General features: G+C 33.6%; 2 protein-coding genes and 1 long non-coding RNA gene across 4 annotated transcripts in view; 2 read left to right on the top strand and 1 right to left on the bottom strand.

Annotated features, from left to right (window-relative positions):
• Nucleotides 1–2,118: 2,118 nt before the first annotated feature.
• Nucleotides 2,119–6,094, top strand: LOC111381826 (protein NRT1/ PTR FAMILY 4.6-like). The gene is made up of 5 exons (XM_023005661.1): nucleotides 2,119–2,321; nucleotides 2,426–2,531; nucleotides 2,908–3,125; nucleotides 4,366–4,806; nucleotides 4,890–6,094. Exons 1-5 carry the CDS (start codon nucleotides 2,319–2,321, stop codon nucleotides 5,865–5,867), a joined length of 1,746 nt encoding a protein of 581 aa, XP_022861429.1. The 5' UTR covers nucleotides 2,119–2,318; the 3' UTR covers nucleotides 5,868–6,094.
• Nucleotides 6,095–6,215: 121 nt separating this feature from the next.
• LOC111381827 lies at nucleotides 6,216–16,716 on the bottom strand. 2 transcript variants are annotated; one of them, XR_002700409.1, is made up of 4 exons: nucleotides 15,978–16,716; nucleotides 11,639–11,697; nucleotides 6,775–6,837; nucleotides 6,216–6,508 (listed from the first exon to the last, which is right to left on the bottom strand). It is a non-coding gene; the product is annotated as an uncharacterized LOC111381827 (long non-coding RNA). The 2 variants fall into 2 exon arrangements; XR_002700408.1 differs by having other exon boundaries at nucleotides 6,216–6,837.
• Nucleotides 16,717–19,408: 2,692 nt separating this feature from the next.
• LOC111381831 overlaps nucleotides 19,409–21,253 on the top strand; it is a 16,617-nt gene continuing 14,772 nt past the window's right edge. The window contains exon 1 of the mRNA XM_023005672.1: nucleotides 19,409–19,625. Within this exon, the coding sequence (XP_022861440.1) occupies nucleotides 19,409–19,625 (217 nt within the window). The remainder of the gene's footprint in view (nucleotides 19,626–21,253) is intronic.

Here is a 21,253-nt window from a genome sequence, read left to right as displayed (position 1 = left end):
GAATTCATTCCTCTTCCAATTGATGTTTCACACGATGAATTTGTCTTTGTTTTCTCCCTTTCAATCTCTCCTATTTTTCCAAAGATGTGTTTTTCGCCTCTTAATATGTGAAACCCCTTAAAGTGTGAAAATTTTCATATTTATAGGTTCCTTGCCATGTGGGAAGAATAGAGTTTCCATATGGACTCAAAAAGGGGCCGAAATTGTGCCCTAATGCCTCTGGGATGCGGCGTCACGCCGCAAACTCACTGGACTTCTCAGTGCCATGGCGCCACCGCCACTTTCCCGACAGGCAGCACCTCATTCAGTTTTTTTATCATAATATTCTCTCTCGATATCCGCAATTCAAGATGCATTGGAAAGCTAACTCATTCTCCAATTCGATCGTTTGCTATGTCAAAAAGGGGTCTCAATGTGGGCCTGAAATTTCGGAGCAAAACTTTTCGGTTCGAAATTGACTTGTGATCGTATTTTGCCTAAATTTGATCCCTTTGACATCTTTTTTTTTTTTTTATCAAATTGACTTCTAACGCTCTCGGATTTTCATGTTAGGTTTGACACAACTTTTGAATATCTGCACTTTAACCCCCTAACTTTGGATCTCATACAATTTAGCATTTTTCTCCAATTTTGCCCACTTTTGTTTCTTTCCTTTAAATCATTTTCCTTCATAAAATTTCACCTATTAAACATAAAATACAAAAATTTAGGATATAATTTGTCGAAAGAACCATCAAATATCGCTATTTAAGGTACCATATAAGTGTATAAATATTTTCACTAAAACTATTAGATTGTGATAGATTAGCGCTGCTCTCGGATATATGATGTGGTTCATTGCATACTTAGAGATAACAATATTGTAGTCGATTTTCTAGCCTCTTATACTTTATTCCCCAATATGTCATCATTAGTTGATTTTTAGTCATTTATTTATTTGATGGTGTGGTCGCGGCTATTTAGTTGAATAAAAAGTTACCATTTAGTGTTCCAAAAATAAAATTACCTCCTGATTAATGTCATTAACTATATATTAGACCTAAATTGGCTAAAGTTACCTCATTGAAACCATTCAATAATGGTGAGAAACACGTTCCCTCTCTCTCTTTGTTTACATGTGTGTGTACACATATATTTGTCAAAGAAATGTTTTCTTTTTATAAAGAAGCTTTAAATTCAACCTTATATTGTAGAATAATTTGATATTCACATCGTTCTAGTCAAATTTTCGAATACTAGCTAACAAAGATTACACCCATCTCTTAATTTTCTAGATTGCACACAAATACGTATTTAATTCTCATACATATATATATATATATATATATATATAGTTGTAAAAATGTTATGCTCCATAAAATAAAAATAATGGAAACTCACCAATTCCCGTAATCACAGTGTCACAATCACCTTTACCTCCCATGGATTCCTCGGTGACAAATCAAATATTAATCTAAAGGATCTTATTGCAACGCGTGTGACTGAGAATTAAAGAATCAATTCGTTATCTTCATCCATATTTAACTAATTGTATACTTGCATACCTACTTATAATCATCTAAAAAATAATTAAAGATATTCAACTTTTTTCGTTACAGTGCCAATTTTTTAGATGACTGACCATAAATGGGATTTTGGGGGCATCATCGCTTCCTCAACTGAAATTTTGATAAGTTTTAAAAATCTTTCTAAATTTAGGTGGTCCAATTAAGGTTTTAATAAATTTCATTAAAAATTATGAAAATCTAGGTGTTTCCAACTGAGATTTTAATGAAATCTACTAAAATTTAGGTGTTTTCAGTAACTCATGGATTTATATGAATTTCATTAGTAAAGGGATTTTAAAAGATTTGAATGAATTTCAAACTTCAAATTACGTATAAAATTCGTCACTTTTCTTTTGGATTTTTTCAAAATCTATTCAAGTCTACGAAATTAATTAAAATTTATAATCTTTCACAATCCATCAAAATCTCAATTGAAGACAGTTGGATCCTCGTAGTTTCTTGGTAAAACACTATACAAAGTTGTCTGTAAGTATTTGATCCCATCCCATCCCACCCCACGCCACCCCACCCCACAAGTGAGCATTTATATATCCTTCAGACCAAACCTATGCCAATAAAACTTTTTTTTCTTTCTTCTTCTTTCTCTTGGTGCTAGAGTGCCCAACAATCAATACCCTAACTCAATAATAGAAATCTAACAGGAAAAGCCGAGAAGTATAAAACTTTTAGATTTTTTGCACCCTTTTTATCCACCGTTGATCAGTTCTTGATTCCTGATCTCAATCTTGTTATTCTATAGGAGGAAAAAAAATGGTGGGTTCCTGTTCTTTTATTCACTTTTAGGCCTATTTCGCCCATTTCTTTATGTAGATTTTCTTAACTTTCTCGCACCATGTTTGGGGTTTCTTTTTTTGCAGGAAGTGGAAAACCAGTTGAGCACATGGGATGGCTATGTAGATTGGAAGAACAAGCCTGCCGTAAGAGGCAAACATGGTGGCATGCTTGCTGCTTCCTTTGTTTTGGGTAAAAACGAAAACAAGACCAATGATCACCCACCCCCGCCCCCATCCCATGTTATATATTTACACACACTGATATAATGTGGAAAAGGGCACCTAGAACTGTTGGAGGATTTTGCACGACCTCACTCAATAACCCAATTTATCATATTTATTCACTAGTAAACGCTGTAAAGTCAGTGTATTTGGACACAGTCACAAGAATCTTGTTTCTAAGTTTCAACCCTTTTCCACAGCTAAAAATGATACGGTAAATTAGATTTGATAATAACATAAAGAAGAAAAAGCAAAGTTAAGATCTTGTTCTTAGTATTGTCTAATTCTATGTCTCAACTCTTGAATCTTATATGCGATTTTCTTTTGAATATTATTTTGTGCAGTGGTGGAGGTGTTGGAGAATTTAGCATATTTGGCTAATGCCAGCAACTTGGTGCTATACCTGACGGAGTTCATGCATTTCTCCCCCACAGATTCTGCAAATTCTGTCACAAATTTTATGGGCACGGCCTTTCTTCTTGCTCTTCTTGGTGGCTTTTTGTCTGATGCTTTCTTCACTACTTATCACATCTATCTGATCAGTGCAGTAATTGAATTTCTGGTAAAAACCTCAATGCACTTTTAAGTCTTATCTAATATTGCGCACCAAGTATGCAGACGTAACAATTTTTGATAGATTTTTTATTTTAAATTTTTTTTTTTTGGTGGTTTTAGTCAGCAGTAGCAATAGCTGGAAAGCTACATTCAAAAGTAGGAAATGTGAATAATTTAGCAAGTAGTGATGCCTTTCACACTTTTTAAGATGCATACACCTCTTTCTTGGAGGAAAGTGACCCGTGAACTACTTGCACCTATAGAACATTTGGTATTAATTACTAGATATTTCAATGCATATAAACCTTGACTTAGTCCAAAAGAAAACGTTAAACGAGAATGTTATGTCCAAAATACTTTGAAAAGAAAAAAGGGGGGAAAATTAAGGATTTATATTAAAATACTTGTCTATTAAAAATCACGAAAATCGGGGTATTAAATAATTCTAAGATGAATTTTCCAGGCTGTGGTCAAGATTGTTGGGAACGCACCACCGGCCCAGTTGCTAGATTTGCAAGTAGATTACAATATTATATGCACACCGTTTTTGGAAGTCAAACATATGGCTTAATGTCAAAACACTTCCCTCTTTTAATGGCTAATAAGAAAACACCAACAACCAAAAATTAATGTTATGTCTCTATATTTGTAACGATCAAATTTAGTCCCTGTGTGACTAAAAGTGAGATTTTTAATAAATTCTGATAAAATTGATAAAATGTATTACTGAAAAGTTGATAAATTATATATGGCTAAAATTAGTTGTTGACTTTGACTATTGAAATTTTAAGCTGCACAAATATGGACTTATTTTTTCAATATCATGTATTAATACATAAACATAATTTTTGACGTCATGATTAATATATTGAGGTCGACAATCGCTATCAAGATATAATTTTAATTTTTAGTCTTAAACTCTTGAATTTTTTATGGGCCCATATTTTTGTGGGCCATGTTTGGACAAATGCAGACTTCATTTTCAATTTCCTAGCATTAATATTTTGTCTCTTATTCTAGGTTACTCGATAAGAACCAAGTTTCAACCAATAGGCTGCCACCACTAGTTGCCACATTTTGCATTGCCTTCGTACCATGCAATACTAAAAACACCCATAAAATGTGATAAAATATAAGATTTCAGTTCGTAGTATCGAAGAAAAATAAGTTAAAATCTTATTTATTATGTATTTATGTTGTTTGTTATTGTGTGCTAAATTTGTACGGAATTTTTTATCACGAAATAGGGACTGGTCATACTCACAGTGCAAGCACGCTCAGGCTCCTTAAAGCCACCAAAATGTAACCCAGCCACCCCCAACATACCATGCCAACAAGTTCATGGTGCAAAGGCTGCAATGCTATTTTTAGGGCTCTATCTAGTGGCACTAGGCCTCGGAGGCATTAAGGGGTCGTTACCTTCCCATGGGGCTGAGCAGTTCGACGAGAACACCCCTCGGGGAAGAAAGCAAAGATCAACTTTCTTCAACTATTTTGTGTTCTGCCTCTCTTGTGGTGCTCTATTTGCTGTGACCCTTGTGGTGTGGATTGAAGACAACAAGGGATGGGAATGGGGGTTTGGAATTTCCACATTGACAATATTGTTGTCAATTCCTATCTTCTTTGGAGGTTCAACATTTTACAGAAACAAAATACCTAATGGAAGCCCACTTACAACAATATTTAAGGTATGTCATTATAAAAAAGAATGTGACATGTTTGACTATTGTCATGTCCAGTCGAGTCGAACATAATTTACTTCATTGAACAGGTTCTGGTTGCTGCAATGCTAAATAGTTGCATGGCAAGAAGTCCAAGCAATGCAATAGAAAGTATGGCCACAAGCCCTTCCCCAACTCCACCCTCCAAACAAGAAGGGTCAATAGAAAATCATGACAAGGTTGAAGAAACATATGAATCTCCATCTCGAAGTCTCAAGTTCCTCAACAGAGCAGTCGTAAACATTCCAGCTTTCGATGCATTAAAATGCTCGGTACAGCAAGTCGAAGATGTCAAGATTGTGATCAGAATCCTACCCATCTTCATTTGCACCTTCATGCTCAATTGCTGTCTTGCTCAACTCTCCACGTTCTCCGTCCAACAAGCTGCTACCATGAATACGAAACTGGGCTCGTTAAAAGTCCCGCCAGCTTCACTCCCGGTTTTCCCGGTAATCTTCATCATGATCCTGGCACCACTATATGATCATTTAATAATTCCATTCGCACGAAGAGTAACAAAAAGTGAGACCGGCATAACGCACTTGCAGCGCATTGGAGTAGGTCTGGTTCTCTCCATAGTAGCCATGGCAGTAGCAGCCCTCGTTGAAATCAAGCGCAAGAGAGTAGCTGCTAACTCGGGTTTACACGACTCCACCAAACCATTGCCCATTTCGTTTTTCTGGATCGCGCTTCAATACTTGTTTCTTGGATCAGCTGATCTATTCACCCTAGCCGGCTTACTGGAATTTTTCTTCACAGAGGCACCAGTTAGCATGAGATCTTTGGCCACCTCTCTCTCTTGGGCATCATTGGCCATGGGATATTACCTTAGCACAGTAATCGTGTCAATAGTTAACAATGTTACAGGTGACTCGAAGCACAAGCCATGGCTTTCTGGTAGAAATTTAAATCACTATCACCTGGAGAGATTTTACTGGCTGATGTGCGCCCTAAGCACTTTGAATTTCTTGCACTATCTCTTCTGGGCTGTAAGATACAAGTATAGATCGAAAGGGTCTAACAAGTAAAATTGGGCGGTAGAAATGACCATATGAAGCTGCCGAATGATGCTATTTCTGTCACTTCACCGGGAATTCATTGTGTTTGTGAAATCCTTTCTGTAAATATGTCCATTTGCTGTCTAGCAAAAGGGTACTAGATCAGACTAGCATAAAGCAGGACATCACAGAATTTAGTTAAGTTTTTGCTTTGCAATATCATTTCGTCATATAATCAGACAGATATCAAATGATCTTATTGTTGTTCTAGTCAAAGTTAAACGCCACCATATCCATGAATCTTGATGGTTCATAAGTCGAGATTTTCATTTAAGGTTAAGATTAAAATAGAATGCTGAAGCTATTGAATTAAATATGAAGATGAGTAGCCTAGTGTAGAAGCGTGAGGAAAGTTATATAGTCATCTTAGAATCAAGAACTAGGAAAAAGCTATTTACAAAAAGTTCAATGTAGAATTTGATGTGTGACAATTAATCTGCTAGATTTGCCTTTCAATCTTACTGGTGAATGCGTCTAAGAGGTGCTGGTACCCATCGACAAGCTTCTCACTGCAACTTTGACAGCATTCACAACAAAGCTGAATCAATTCAGGGCCTGACCCATGTTTCTCTTGATTCTTTCAACTATCGTCTATCTGAACACCAAGTACGCTACCAACACATTTGTTCAGCACATGAGGCGACACGGAAATGATATATTAGATAAGAAAAAATCGGTTTACATGAAGTGGTTCAATGACATAAAGTTGTAATCAGCTTTCCACTTTGCCTAACGTCTCTAATGAACCATGCAGATTCATTCATTTCTTGATCCAAGACACAGGTATACATTTCGAGGATAGACTAGATTTCTTCTCAATTATTGCAATACTGACAATACGTATAATAAATGTAAAGCTTTGCGTGTATAAAATTACCTTCGCTGAAGCATTTCTGACAGGTGAAATAGGAAAAAATTCCAAAATGAAGTTCCATCTTTTCTGAGGGGGGGGGGGGGGGGGGGAAAAAAAACACAAACTATAAGTTCTGTTGTTATTGTTTTTGTATGTTGTCTGCGTGTACAGAAAAAGAAAAAAAAGGAAAAACTAAAAAAAAAAAAAAAAAATTTCTTCTCAATTTTATGATCCATTTTGTTATTTTTGCACTTGTGTATGTTAGATAGGGGGGGGGGAATAAAAAAAACCAACAACAATCAGCGACTAAGATTTGACGCTGAAGAATCAACAAGTTTTGATGTTCTCATGGCACCAACAGATGAATAATGAGTTACAACAAAGAGCAACACTTCTCAAAATCTCATTCAAAAGGTGCCGAGTGGATTTCATTCTAAGAATTCTTGTAGTTTAGGAGGATCCATCTACAAGAGAACTAGGAATGGAGAGCTTCCCCCCCCCCCCTAGCTCGACTCTTTGGTTTTAGGAACGCTAATTTTAAAAATGAGTGATTGCCTTTCTCCTTCTCCCTTAATCTTGCTTGATTCGTATATATTTCTCATTGCTTCTGTCGAATTTCATGGTCGATAACAAGAAAACGTTATATCATTAATCATATAAATCTCAAACTCGGACACTTCATTTCTTTCAATTATGTGGTTTTCGTTGGCCTCTAACCGAAATTCCCTCTTTCCCTACTATACTCCAGTTTGGTAGTTTTCACTACCTATCCAAGGCTGAGTCCTAAGATTTGACGGCAGACTTAATGAGCCATCTATAGACGCTTTACGCCCAATCATTCTGAATAACGCTTACATCTTCTATCTTACGACGGCTGTTAGCACAGAGTTAGTCCTAGATGATAAACATCTCTTTCTACATACATTCTTCCGATAAACTTGTTTCAGTATATTAGGACAGTTTAACGTGTTACTAGTGGCAACAATGACTTTTCTCTTCTTTGGTTCGCTAGTTTTTGCAAGTCTCATTATTCTCTAATTTTGCAATATGTCTAATACTTAGATCCTCGTAATAGGAGTAAATAATCCTGGAGGAGAAAGAGAATCCAATCTCTTGGTCAAACAAGTTTGAATAGTGTTGGAAATTTCAGCTCAAAAAACACAAACAAAATATGGTAAACCGAACACATAGTGCAAGAAAGTAACAAACACGGCAAAATGTTAACACAATTCGGCCGTAAATGGCTTAATCTGAAAGGATCAAGGTCAGCCCAATCCACTATGTGCGAACTACCTCCCAGAGAGAGTAAAATACAAAGAACCACTCAACACAAACAGTTTGTTCATCGACCCACAAAGGATCTCCAAACTGAATTCTTCTCTAACTATCAAAAATCGATCAACAACAGATAGCCAATATTTCAGGCCTATCAATTATTGTAGCAACACACCAGTTTACAAGAAAAACTCAGTGATTAACACACTTGAAAATTTTCAAATTCAAAACCAAGAAGAAAGAAGAAGACGACTCTTCGAATAAGATAGAAGAAAAAAACTAGAGAGTCAAAAGCCAGAAAACCTATAAGACTAACCCATCGTATTCTCTAGAAAACCAAGGGTTAATAAAGTCTTTGTAATACCTCGAACTTCACGTTATACATTTGGCCAATATGATTCATGCATTTCATGCTAATTACATTGTCATTTACATCAATTTCTTAATTACTTTCTCTTAAAATGGTGCATTCAATTATCGAGACTTTAAGATCTTTATATGGTAATAGTGTTCGACTCCTCGACCTAAGTGGTGAATTTTACATTGAGCTATAATAGAAAATTCGGTTAAATAAATGTTAGAGATTGGCTTGGTAAGTAATGGGAATATTGAAAAATTCTGAGTTAGTATCGACAAAGGTTCAAGCTTTCCATTTGGTATATCAACATCCCCTTAAACCCTAGATAGGTAATTGACATATTTGGGACATGAGGCATGAAATGACATGATCATGATGTAATAAAATATGTCTCATTTGATGTTATAAATATTGAGGTGCGAATTGTTGAGATCAATCGAGAATCGAATGTCAATCGGGTAAGTAATTAAATAAACGGTCGAGGAATTAGCTCTATAAAATATTTTGGGAACTTAGGGCAAGTAAATGGATTTTAAACATATCAAAATAAGTCAAGGATATTTGATTTGTACCTACAAGGATAGGTATAAAATCAGATTTTTACTACAAGTGACCATCTCACGCTTGGACACCTAATGCTTAGGATATTTGTCACTTTAACACCCAATTTCTTTAACATTAAGGTATCAATCTCATGTCCTACTCCCTAAGTATTTAATATAAGATGGATATATATCTTATAAGTCATTAATGGATCCAAATATAAGGGTAGAAAAGTCAAGTGTTGCTGCAAAGAAGCCACAACCTACTTGGACAGCTCATGCTTGAGGATACTTGTCCTTCAACTACAATTTTCTTCACTCTTAAGTATCACTCACGAACCCAATCCTTAAAACTTATTATATATATCTTAAATAGGACATTTAACCCTCCAGAGTTATCCCCAAGTGACACTAAGTTAAAGAGAGATCAAGTGAAGCAAAGAGAAATAGAACGAAACAAAAAGTTGAAATTCTGGACAGCTGAATTACTTTACTATTTAGAGGTTGGTATCCATTATTTTTTAGGGGTTTATAATCTCTTGAATATTTGAACTTGATTGTGATTAGGTTGTAGGGTTATTGATGATTTTATGATGGCAAAATAAGGGCAATTAATTACAAGAAATTGAAAGAATATCGAAAACTGTCCCAAGGAAAACAACCTAATTTGGTGCTGTGGAAAAAGGACGGTTTTGGAGGTTGAAAACACTTCGCTTATCACAAATTTATTACGTGATTACCTTCATATACATGTTATAGAAATATTTTAAAAATTTGGGAGTCATTGAGTATGGTTAAGGAGGTGAAAAATGATTGGAAAAATAGTTGGACGGTGATGGAAAATTGAAAAACAAATTCTGTCCATTTACGTGTTTAATGTAGTTTCAACCTTTACATGTCCATTGATCATCTCTTGGTCCAAGAAAATAGATAGTACTAGGCCATTGACAATAATTGCATTACGTCGACATTCATAAATGGACTCGAGAAATAGCGATATTTATGAGGCTAGTTTGTAATGACTCTGGTAACTTAAAATTATAATCTCGTCTAAATTGTTTTGGCATGCATGGACGTATTTTGGGATTGTGTGTGTTAAGGTTATTAAATGGAGGATTGTATTTAATATTATATGGTAATACAAGTGATTTTCCAACGTTGAGTGAAAAAGGAAATTGATATACACTCCGTAGGAGCCTACACGCACAAAGGCGAAAGGTAAGTAAAAATCCATTTCCAACTATGATGCAAGAACCTAGTATTGGTGATATGGTAATGTTGAAATATTCACATAGCTTTCATAAGAGACTTATTACACATCATATGATGGTTATGATCGTTGAGTATGAGGTTGCGAAATTTATTGACATCGATTTTCATTAAATGTCATTTATGAGTATTTTCATCTGCATGCACGATATGTGATCATGATTGAAAATCCTACATGGAAAACACGATTTCAAATTGAGTTTTCCTTATAAACGATTTATTGACCACTACTAGAGCACCGAGGTATGTGAGGCATGCTTATGTGATATGTTTTGGCATCGCGAGTGATACTTCCAAGGTGATTGCGAAGGTAGACAGGAGATGGGTCTTTGGTGATCATGGGAAGGTGGACCACTCGACTATACCCTTGTAATATTATAATTATTGGCGCTGTCGGTTGGGATACTTCTTGGGAGATCATAGAGGTAGTTAGGGAATGGGCCTCTAGTGGTCACAAGAGGATGGTCCACTTGTTGGTGTCGATTTCATATTGGCCATTGATTATTGATATTAATATTATGTAGAGCTCTATCCGGTGAATATTAGGTAGGTCAAGGGCCCAATGAAATGAAAACTTTCAAATGAAATGATTTCAGTTGACTTTGATGAATATCGGAATATGATGCATCTTTAGCGTAATGTTTAAAATGAATGACATTGTGTCATATATCATTGTTACTCATACTCATGGCATGCATGATTTTTGCTTATTAAGCATTAGCTTATGTTCTTGCATTGTAGATGAGCATGAAACTACGTAGAGATCATGGCTAGCTATGGAGCTCTTAAGGGATTCCAGAGTTTGATGTGCATGGATGATGACCTATAGGGTTATTTTGTGGGCTGTTATTTTTGAGCTTACATTGTATTATATTATATTTTAGAGATCCTATATTGTATAACTTTTGAAATGACCTGTAGATATGTTTATAACCTTAGAACATGTGTTGGATTATGGTTATATGATCTTTGATTTCGATATACTATATGATCGTCATAAGTGATTAGGAGTTAACAAACAGGGACATAATTATGAAGATGCTTGTTTCGTTTTATCAAGTGGAAAAAAAATGCATATGTGAAATTCTATGTCTAGGTCGAGTCATTAATTTCATCCCCACACAGGTTAATGTATGGTTACATTTGGGGTGTGACAGTATTGAAAGATCTCCACCGTCAATCAGATCCAACGGCTTACAAGTGGGCGAAAGAAACACAGATCTAAGTAATATTGTGACAGTCTTGCAAGATCTCCACAGTCCATCAAATTCAACGGCTTACAAGAGGGCAAAAGAAACACAGATCCAAGTAATAATGTTTAGACCAATCATAGCACCTCAACTAATACTCAACACAATTACAAAAATGACCCAATTTAAGGTACATTATAGGGAAACATGTTTTTTTCTTTAATCTTCACCTTAGTTCTCTAAAATGCACTTACTCTCTCAGTTGCAGAATTACACATTTATGGAAGGCTAATCATCATCATTGCCCAAGTAACTGCAAAAGAAAATTAACATGTATTAATGTTAAGAAGTGATAAATAATATCTGAATTTATTAACAGTTAGAATTTTAGTGCCTATATCAGCAGGTAAAAGTCAATATGAATTTTTTCTAGAACCATTTCACTTGTTGAGAATTTTTCCTTATGAAATGGTCAATATGTTTAAACCTTTCATGATAGACATGATTCTTGCTTAAGAGTAAAACACTTTGGCTATCTGTCAGTATAACTGGTGGTGCCTGCAGAAAATTTAGTTAACTTAAAATTCCTTTTAAATCATATGCATTCTTTTACACATTCTGTGATTGCCACGTATTCAGTTTCAGTGCTAGATAAAGTGACAGTGGATTGAAGTTGAGACTTCCAGGTGATACAATTATCACCTAGTGTAAAAAACAAATAGTAGTAACTTTTGTCCTTGTCTCTAGCGAAGTCAAAATTCACATACCCGTTAAGTATTAATGCATCTAACCCCCTTTAAACACTAATCCTACACTTAGTGTCCCTGTTATATATCTTAACAATCACTTTAACCCAGTCCATTGTGGTATCCCAAGATTGGCCGTGAACCTACTCAAAAAACTAATAGAATAAGCTAAATCAAGACGAGTTGTGATCATGGAGAACATAACAGATCTTATGGCATTAACATATGGTATATTTCTCATATCATTGATTGCATATTCAATTTTAAGACATTGGGTTGAAGAGAGGTTCATGTGAGCGGCAAGTGGCACATTAACAAACTTAGCTTCTTTCATGTTAAATTTTGTTCTCATTCTGTGCAGGTAAGATTCTTGCGTTATTATTAGCATATCTTTCTGTCTATATCTATTTATCACCATTCCCAGAATTTTCTTGGTAATTTCCTAAGTCTTTCATATTAAATTTAGATTTTAAGAGGTTTTTGAGCCTCATTATCTCAGTTTTACTGGGGTTGGCTGGAAGCATATCATCTACATATAGGAGTAGATATATCTCACTGCTAGTTTTAGAGTTATTGTAATATAAGCAATGGTCATTTTCACTTATTCTAAAACCAATTTTCAAAACATATGTTCCATACAGGTATTTTTGCAATTTACAAACAAAATCAGATTTTCCTTTTTGCTCGAAACCTTGAGGTTGACACATATAAATGTCATCTTCCAATTTTCCATGTATAAAGGCAGTCTTAACATCTAATTGTCCAAGTTTCCAATTGAATTGAACAACAAGAGCAAGTATAAGTCTTATTGTTTTATATTTGATTACAGATGAAAATATTTCATTACAATCAATTCTCTCCCTTTGAGTGAACCCTTTGGCTACAAGCCTTACCTTATACCTCAAAGGGTCAATAGGCGAGATCCATTTTTTAAGCTTATATAACTACTTACATTGAACCAATATTTGATCCTTTGGTTTCTTTACAAGTTTCCATATTTTGTTTTCAATAAGGAATTTCATTTCTTCTCTCATAGCTTCTTTCCAATTTTGGGACTTAGAACTGTTCATAGCTTCTTCATAAGATACAGGTTCAGCATGTTCTAAGTTCTTGCCAATGATTAGGGCAAAGTCTGTCAGATTATTTGTTTCATACCTAGTGTTAGATTTAATCTGTCTCATTTTCCTATCTCTCACTAATTGATAGTCTTGAGTACTAGTTTCACTTACAGGATTATTAGGTGCCACAGTTTCTGTTTCAATTTTAGTTTGGAATGGTATAGCTTCACCTTCATTTGTGTTATCTATACTTTCACTAGGTTGGCTATTTTCAAACTCAGTTATTTTAGGTTGATTATGACTTAATTACGTCAACTTCACCTCATCCTGCGAAGTACCCTTTCCAGCAAGGTCTTGTTTGTCAATTTCATTTTTTAGGCATGGCATTTCAAACTCATTAAACATTACATTTCTGCTGTTGATAATCTTAATACCTTGAACACCTAGTACTTACAATATGTACCCTTTAACCCCTTCGGATTATCCAAGCATAACACACTTGGCAGCCCTGGAGTCTAATTTTCCTTCAGCTTGATGTGCATGTGCAGCATATCTAAAGACTATGTGTGATAGATTAGGTGGTTTTCCAGTCCACAGTTTCTGTGAAGTTTTAAACTCTACAGAACTACAAGGTGACTTATTTATTAGATAGGCTACAGTGCATAAAGCTTCTGCCCGTAATCATTTTGCTAACCTGAAATTGATTAGCATACATCTTACTTTATTCATGAGGGTTCTATTCATTCTCTCAGCAACCCCATTTTGTTGGGATGTATGCTTAACAATCCTATGTCTGATTATCTCCTTCTGTTTGCAAAAGTTATCAAATTGAGCGTTACAGAATTCTAATCTATTATCTGTCCTTAAGGTTTTCAGTTTCTTGTCCAATTGATTCTCAACCATCTTTAGCCACATTCTTAATTTTTGAAAAGTTTCAGATTTGGATTTTAAAGAGTAGGTCCAGACCTTTCTAGAATAGTCACCAATTATAGAAAAAAAGTATTTGTTCCCACCAAAGGTTGGGTGAATTTCTGGACCCTATAAATCTGTATGAACATAGTCCAATGGTCGATTTGTTGTGTGTGATCATGTCTCAAAGTTAACTCTATGAGACTTCCCTAGCACACATGTTTCACAAAAGTCAAAGGGCTCAACTTTATCTTTTCCAAATAGTTTCTGGTCGTTTAGACACTTTAGGCCCTTGTTACCGATGTGACCCATCCTACAACATCATAGTTCAGATTTCAATTAAAGATTTTGAATCTTGGGGATTAACAGTTTATCCCATTAGATAGTACAAACCATTCATCTTTGGTCCCTTCACATCTAAAAAAGATCATTTCAAGATTTTCAAAGTATTATTTTCAGATTTGAATGTATATCTCTCATCTTCAAGAATTTCCAATGAAATGACAATGTCATCATGCATTTTGATTGTAATGCCACCAATTCCAAGAACATTATGTGAGTTGTTATCACTCACATATACCTTTTTGGATTTTATCTCCTTGTAGTTATGAAACCAAGATTTATTTGGAACACATATGAAAAGTACATCCAGAGTCTAATATCTTGTTGGTGTCTATTTCTTCATTAGTCACAATCATGACTAGAAGACTGTCAAGTTTAGAACTCACAATAGCATCGTTTAACTCAATGTTGTTATTTTCTTTTAGCTTCTTTTTCAATTCAAAGCAATCTCTTTTGAAATGTTCAAGTTTTCCATAGTGATAGCACTTTTTGTTATTTTTATCTCTTGATTTAGATCTTACTTTGGATTTAGATTTGAATCTTTTATTCTGTGAATAGTCCTCCTTCTTTTTCAGTTCTTCTTCTCACAAACTAGCTCTCTTCTCTTAATTAGTTCTTAATTCTTTCTTAATCTCCAATTTCCTAGCTCGTAAGGCATTTGTTACAATTGTTTGCATTAGGGCATCTCTTTAGTATTCTGTAGCATTTCGAATATCCTTATAAGATTCAGGTAAAGAGTTTATGAGGATCACTGCAAGATCCTCATCTTTGAACTTTTTGTCATTATGAGCAAGGCTCTTAATAGGTATGCTAAAATCACTCAAATTAGCCTCTAAGTCTTTCCCAGCATCCATTTTAACATTGAACAGTTTTTCCACGACATAAATTTTATTTGGTAAAATCTTGGTCAAGAACAAATTATCTAAGGTTGTACATAGGTCTCTTGCAGTTTTGTAATCTTCTACTTGCCTTACAATAATATCAGACAGATGCAAGTTAATTGAACTATAGGCAATTTCAACCATTTCATCAGGCTTGGCTTTAAGTTTAGCAAGATATGTGTTCGGATCATCCAGGGCTTTAACAACTCTTTGTTGGATCAATATGACCCTCATTTTCTGCTTTCAAATCGAGTAATCCTCATTTCCATCGAATTGTGACAATTCGACCTTCAAACCCATCACGAGTTCCATAAAAGGGTGGCTACGACTCGTGGACATAAGTGATATCCCAATGTGTGATCACGTAAGTGCAGAAAAAAAGGTTCCCAACAAATTTAAAGAAAAGCTTATAACAGAATAAAATCAACTACTCTAGAATGCACAGTCTAAGATAGTAAAGTCAGGCAATCAGGATGTTGTTAATACAAGATTTCACAACAAGTATAAAGGGTTTTGAATATCAAATCCTACACATGCTTCTATGTCTGATTAATCAATAATACATAGTACTCAATTCTAATTAATTAATCCACAATTCAATGAGCATGTAAATAAGCAACTAGGATTATCAAGAAAGAGTGTAAAGAACGGTCTCACCCAGCATTGTTGAAAAATAGTGCTACCAATTCATAAAAGATACTCTTTCACTTGCTAAGTTCTGTCTAAGAAAACCAACCAAGAAAAAAGAAACGAGAAAAGTCACTTTACTTTCACACTTAAAAGAGATGTTAGAAAACTCAAACTATCTGTTTAGATCTTTGCAGATCTGAACAGAGTGCTATACAAAAAATATTTTTAAAAAAAGATCAAGAGCTTCAAAAAAGAAAAACTGAAATCTTACAAATCTTTTACCAACTCAAAAAAAATTATCCTTAAGAAAAATGAGTTTACCCAAAAGCCTCAAGAACTAGCTCTGATTCTAGAATTTGTTAGGAATTTCGGTCCAAAAAACACAAACAAAATACAGTAAACCAAACACAAAATGCAAGAAAGTAACGAACACGACAAAATGTTCACCCAGTTCGACCGTAAATGGCTTAATCTGAGGGCTTAAGATTAACCCAGTCTACTATGTGCAAACTGCATCGCAGAGAGAGTAAAATATAAAAAACCACTCAGTACAAATAGTATGTTCATCGACCCACAAAGATCTCCAAACTGGACACACCTTCTTCTTCTCTAACTATAAAAAATCGACCTACAATAGATAACCAATATTCCAAGCCTATTAATTATTGTAACAACACCAGTTTACAGGAACAACTCGGTGATTAACATACTAGAAAAATTCCAGATTCAAAACCAAGAAAAAAGAAGAACAAGAACAAAAACAAGACTTTTTGAACGAGAAAGAAGAAAAACCAGAGAGTCAAAAGCCAAAAAATCCAAAAGACTAATCCACCGTATTCTCTAAAAACCCAAGGGTTAATAAAGTCTTGGAAGATCTCCACCGTCCATCAAATCCAACGGCTCACAAGTGAATAAAAGAAACACAAAGCCAAGTAATATTGTTTAGACCAATCATAGGTTGCCACCTCAGACATCTTAACTAATATTTAACACAATTACAAAATTGACCCGTTTAAGTTGCATTTTAGGAAAACACGTTTTTTTCCTTCAAATAGTTCACATAGAACAATACTAAGCTTGTGAATACAGTGTAGACTATGAACCAAAATTATTGTATCAAGAAAATATGGTTATTACAATGACAAATGTTATTACCTGAAAATGAAAAACGAAACCTTCTTTAAATTTTGATTACTACTCTGGAAACTAAGTGATGTTGTTCTCAGAGAAAACACATAAATAATAGTCATGTTTGGTATCTGATACTCAATAGGACTAAATTCCAAGATTGGTGAAAGCAAACAACAACATTGGAAGCAAAGTAGAACAATCTATCATCATAAAAAATGCCACAATTACTCCGAGAACCCTCTATCATGAAGAAAAATTATGAAATCCAATTGATGCACACCCTATTTTCATAATATTTTGTTCGAACTTTGATCGAATCAGTATAAATGTTAGAATTTGGGTGTGACCTAAATTCTTTGTTGGAAATAATTGAAAGTTCTAATTAAATTTCACATTAAAAAGAATTTTATTTGGAATGATTTTGAAATCCTATTCGAAATTTATTGAACAAATTCAAGTTGAAATTATATTTGAAAACTCTACTGAGAGTTGAAATTTGTATTGGACTTGAAGAGATCAAGATAGGAAAACTTTTGGCATTTTTTTTATCTACAACTCCAGTTCTAGGGCTTGGTTTGTTCCTTATATCAATTTGACACTCTTGTACAATTTAGTTAGGCAGTTTAACCTCATTATAAGTTAAACAAATTATAAGTACAAAATCTCTGTATTGCCTCTTCATATTATAATAAAATTTCAATTCTCTGAAAATAATTTTTTTTTTTATGATCAATTACTTCATATTGTGGCTATAATCTCTTATTTTCTCCAACAATTTGATATTGGATTAATCCGATGTCATCTATGTTTCATAACAAATTGGTATCAGATTTTTGGTTTTGAACTCTTGGAAAGATCGAGGTTTTTCATGATGACAACTATGAAGTATGATATACCGTTGTTGAATTGCAATACAAAATTCTCTTTGTGGCAGGTAAAGATGTGAGAATGTTCGCTCTAATGGATTTGGATGACGCATTGTTGGAATTTGACAAGATGCCCACAACTTGGACTACGAAGGAAAAACAACGGAGGGATTGAAAAACTCTATCTCAAAACAAAGATCTTTCAAACAATATTCCTTAGAACATTTTGAAGGAGAAGTCAGCCACTGTATTACAGTGCATGACGAAAAGTCTTATTAGCAAATTGCATCTAAAATAATGTTTATATTCTCATCATATGATAGAAGGAAAGGTAATCTCTAGAGGATTACCTAGCTACTTTTAAGGAAATCGTCTCTGATTTGGAGACCTTGGAAATCAAATACGATGAAAAAGATTTGAGATTGATTTTATTATATTCATTGCCTATTTCATACATGTCTGTTAGAGACACAATTTTTCACAATCGTCCATTAAATAAGTCTATGATGCTTTATATTCAAAGGAAAAGATGAAGCATCTTGTAGTATCTAATGATCATGGAGATAATCTCATTGTTGATAGTGGTCGCTCAAGGGGCAAGTCAAAATTTAACTTCAACTTTTGTAATTATTGCAAGAAAAAGAGGCACTTTATAAACGATTGTTACAAGTTACAGAATAAATCAAAAATTGACTATAAATGAACAATTAGAAACTTCAGAGAAAGCAAGTATGGTAAAAAATTCTAATAGTAATAGAGAGCTTTTACTTATGTTTAACTACAACTCTAAACTGAAGAGACTTTGATTATTGATACACCTTGCACTTTTCATATATCTCCCAATTGAAAATTGTTTTCAACATATTAAGAAGTTTTAAAAGATACTGTGATGACCGATAATAATATATCTTGTCTGATAGCTTGTATCAGCCAAGTCAGAACAAAGATTTTTGATGGGACGGTTAAAATACTTGATATAGTGAGATATGTTCTAGATCTGAAAAGAAATCTTATTTCTTTAAGTACTATTGATTCAAAAGACTACATGTATACTATTGAAGGAGGAATCCTGAAGGTTAATTAAGGAGCCTATGTTTTGTTAAAGAAACATAGAAAATTTCATTTATATATATTGCAGTATTATATAGAATCTTAGGTCAATCAGCATATTTTAAGAACCTAGGTGAATTTGGAGTTGGATTCTATAACGTTGGAGTCTAATTGAGGTTCCCCTTTAAAGAATATATCTCAATTTAATTTAAGGCTCTGTCTGAGCCGCATTCTTTCCAAAAAAATCATTTTTAAACATTGATTCGATATCATTTCAACCACACATTTTTCAATAAAATAATATTACATTTAAATCTAAAACTTTTTCTCATTTTTAACCACAAATTTTCTATCAATCTACTATTTCAAAATACATTCTTTCAAAAAAAATATGGCTCAAACACACACTAAATGGGTAAATCCGCTCAGCCACTATCATCGACGGTGTTATTGTATTCAGTTGCTAGTCATATACCCATTTTGGCCATAAAGACTTCACATAGGTACAATTTTGCTGATTTAGTTGATGGTTTGAATGCAGTTAAATGTGTTAATTCTAGCCAAGATCATTCTTTTCATACATTCAGTTGTGATTCTACTACAGGAATTGTTTCAGCTTTATTTGGTGGTCATTAGATCACTTTTGCCCCTAGTTAGAGAAGTAGAGGTGGAGAATATTTCAGTTGAAATTCACGTTCATTATAATGAAATTTGTGTCAAGGTGGAGATTGTTAGAATTTGGGTGTGACTTAAATTCTGTGTTGAAGATAATTAGGAGTTTTAATTAAAGTACTCATTAAGAAAAATTCTATTTGGAATACTTTTGGAATACTATTTGGCAAATCTAGTTGAAACTCTTTTTAGAAGCCCAAATGAAAGTTGAAATTTATGTTGGACTTGAAGATATCAAGATAAGAAAAATTTTGAACATTCTATTTCATCTACAACTCTACTTCTAAGATTTGGATTGTTTCCTATATATATTTGGCTATTCTCTACAATTTAGTTAGGTAGTTAGACAAATCATAAATACAAAATTTGTTTTATTTCTTCATATTATAATAAAATCTACATTCTCTGCAAATTTTTTTTTTCTTGTGATCGATTACTTCATATTGTGGCTATAATCTCTTATTTTTTTCTCCTACAATTTGGTATTGAATTAATTCGGTATCATTTTTACTTCACAACAATAAATATAGTCGATTTACTCATAAGGCTTATGCTAAATCATATTTTAGACAGTTATTTTATTATATTTGTGTTTGTACATGGTATTAGATATTGAACCATAATAAAACGGACACATTTATTAGGGAAAAGTTGAAACATTATATTTTGATAAATGAGAAACATTTCACAAAATTGCAAGTATTAGGTCACTCGAAAATTAAATATATACTTTTTAGAATATTATGAACTGATTTGATAGGTTCCCTAAATTAGAAGATTCATATAGAACTAATATGTGATTATTTGAAAATAGTTTATATCTTTTATATGTATCCCTACAATCTAAAAAATTAATTATTTTCTCTTAAATAAACAATGGTCGACGATATTAACAATTGAATCTATGCCAATTATGGATAGACATTGAAGTGACTAGAAGAAACGTTGAAGGTATGTTATGACTTCTATTGTGAGATGTGTGACTCCTATAACGTGTTTGTATGCCATTTTGTGATCTTGCATGAGCTGCTTAATAAAAAATAATTGTGACTTTGATCATTCTATGGTCATATAATTATGATCAATTCATATGGTTAGAATTTACTTAAAATGTGACAAACAACTATGACTCTGATAACTACTATCTCGTAGACTTGCGGCAACTTTGAGTGATGATTGTTTTTGTAGATGCAAATGGTTGTTAAATTTGACTGTCGTGATATTTGATGAGATGTTTAACGTACAATTATAGTTCGTATGAGTTGTATCTATTGCAAAGTTGTGACCACAAAATTTGTGACCTTTTTATTGAGTAAATAGAAACATAATTATTCTCTTAGTATCGATTCGGTCTCCTTTATATCCCTACTATATAAAAAGGAAAATGTGAAGTTACTGTAGAAATTAATAGTGACTTATTCTATTTTGTCTCATTGTAGTTTTTTTTTTTTTTTTAATTATAAGTGGAAGAGCAAAAGTATGTCGTTTGCCTTGCTTGATATATATTTTATTGTACAGTAAGAAAAAGCAATCTAAATTTACTGCAACACGCAACTTTTCAACTTTCCATACGCTTTATATATA

This window comes from Olea europaea, unplaced genomic scaffold (assembly GCF_002742605.1).
Source record: "Olea europaea var. sylvestris unplaced genomic scaffold, O_europaea_v1 scaffold2382, whole genome shotgun sequence".
Classification (NCBI taxonomy): domain Eukaryota; kingdom Viridiplantae; phylum Streptophyta; class Magnoliopsida; order Lamiales; family Oleaceae; genus Olea; species Olea europaea.
This window is presented reverse-complemented; position numbering and strand designations above follow the sequence as displayed.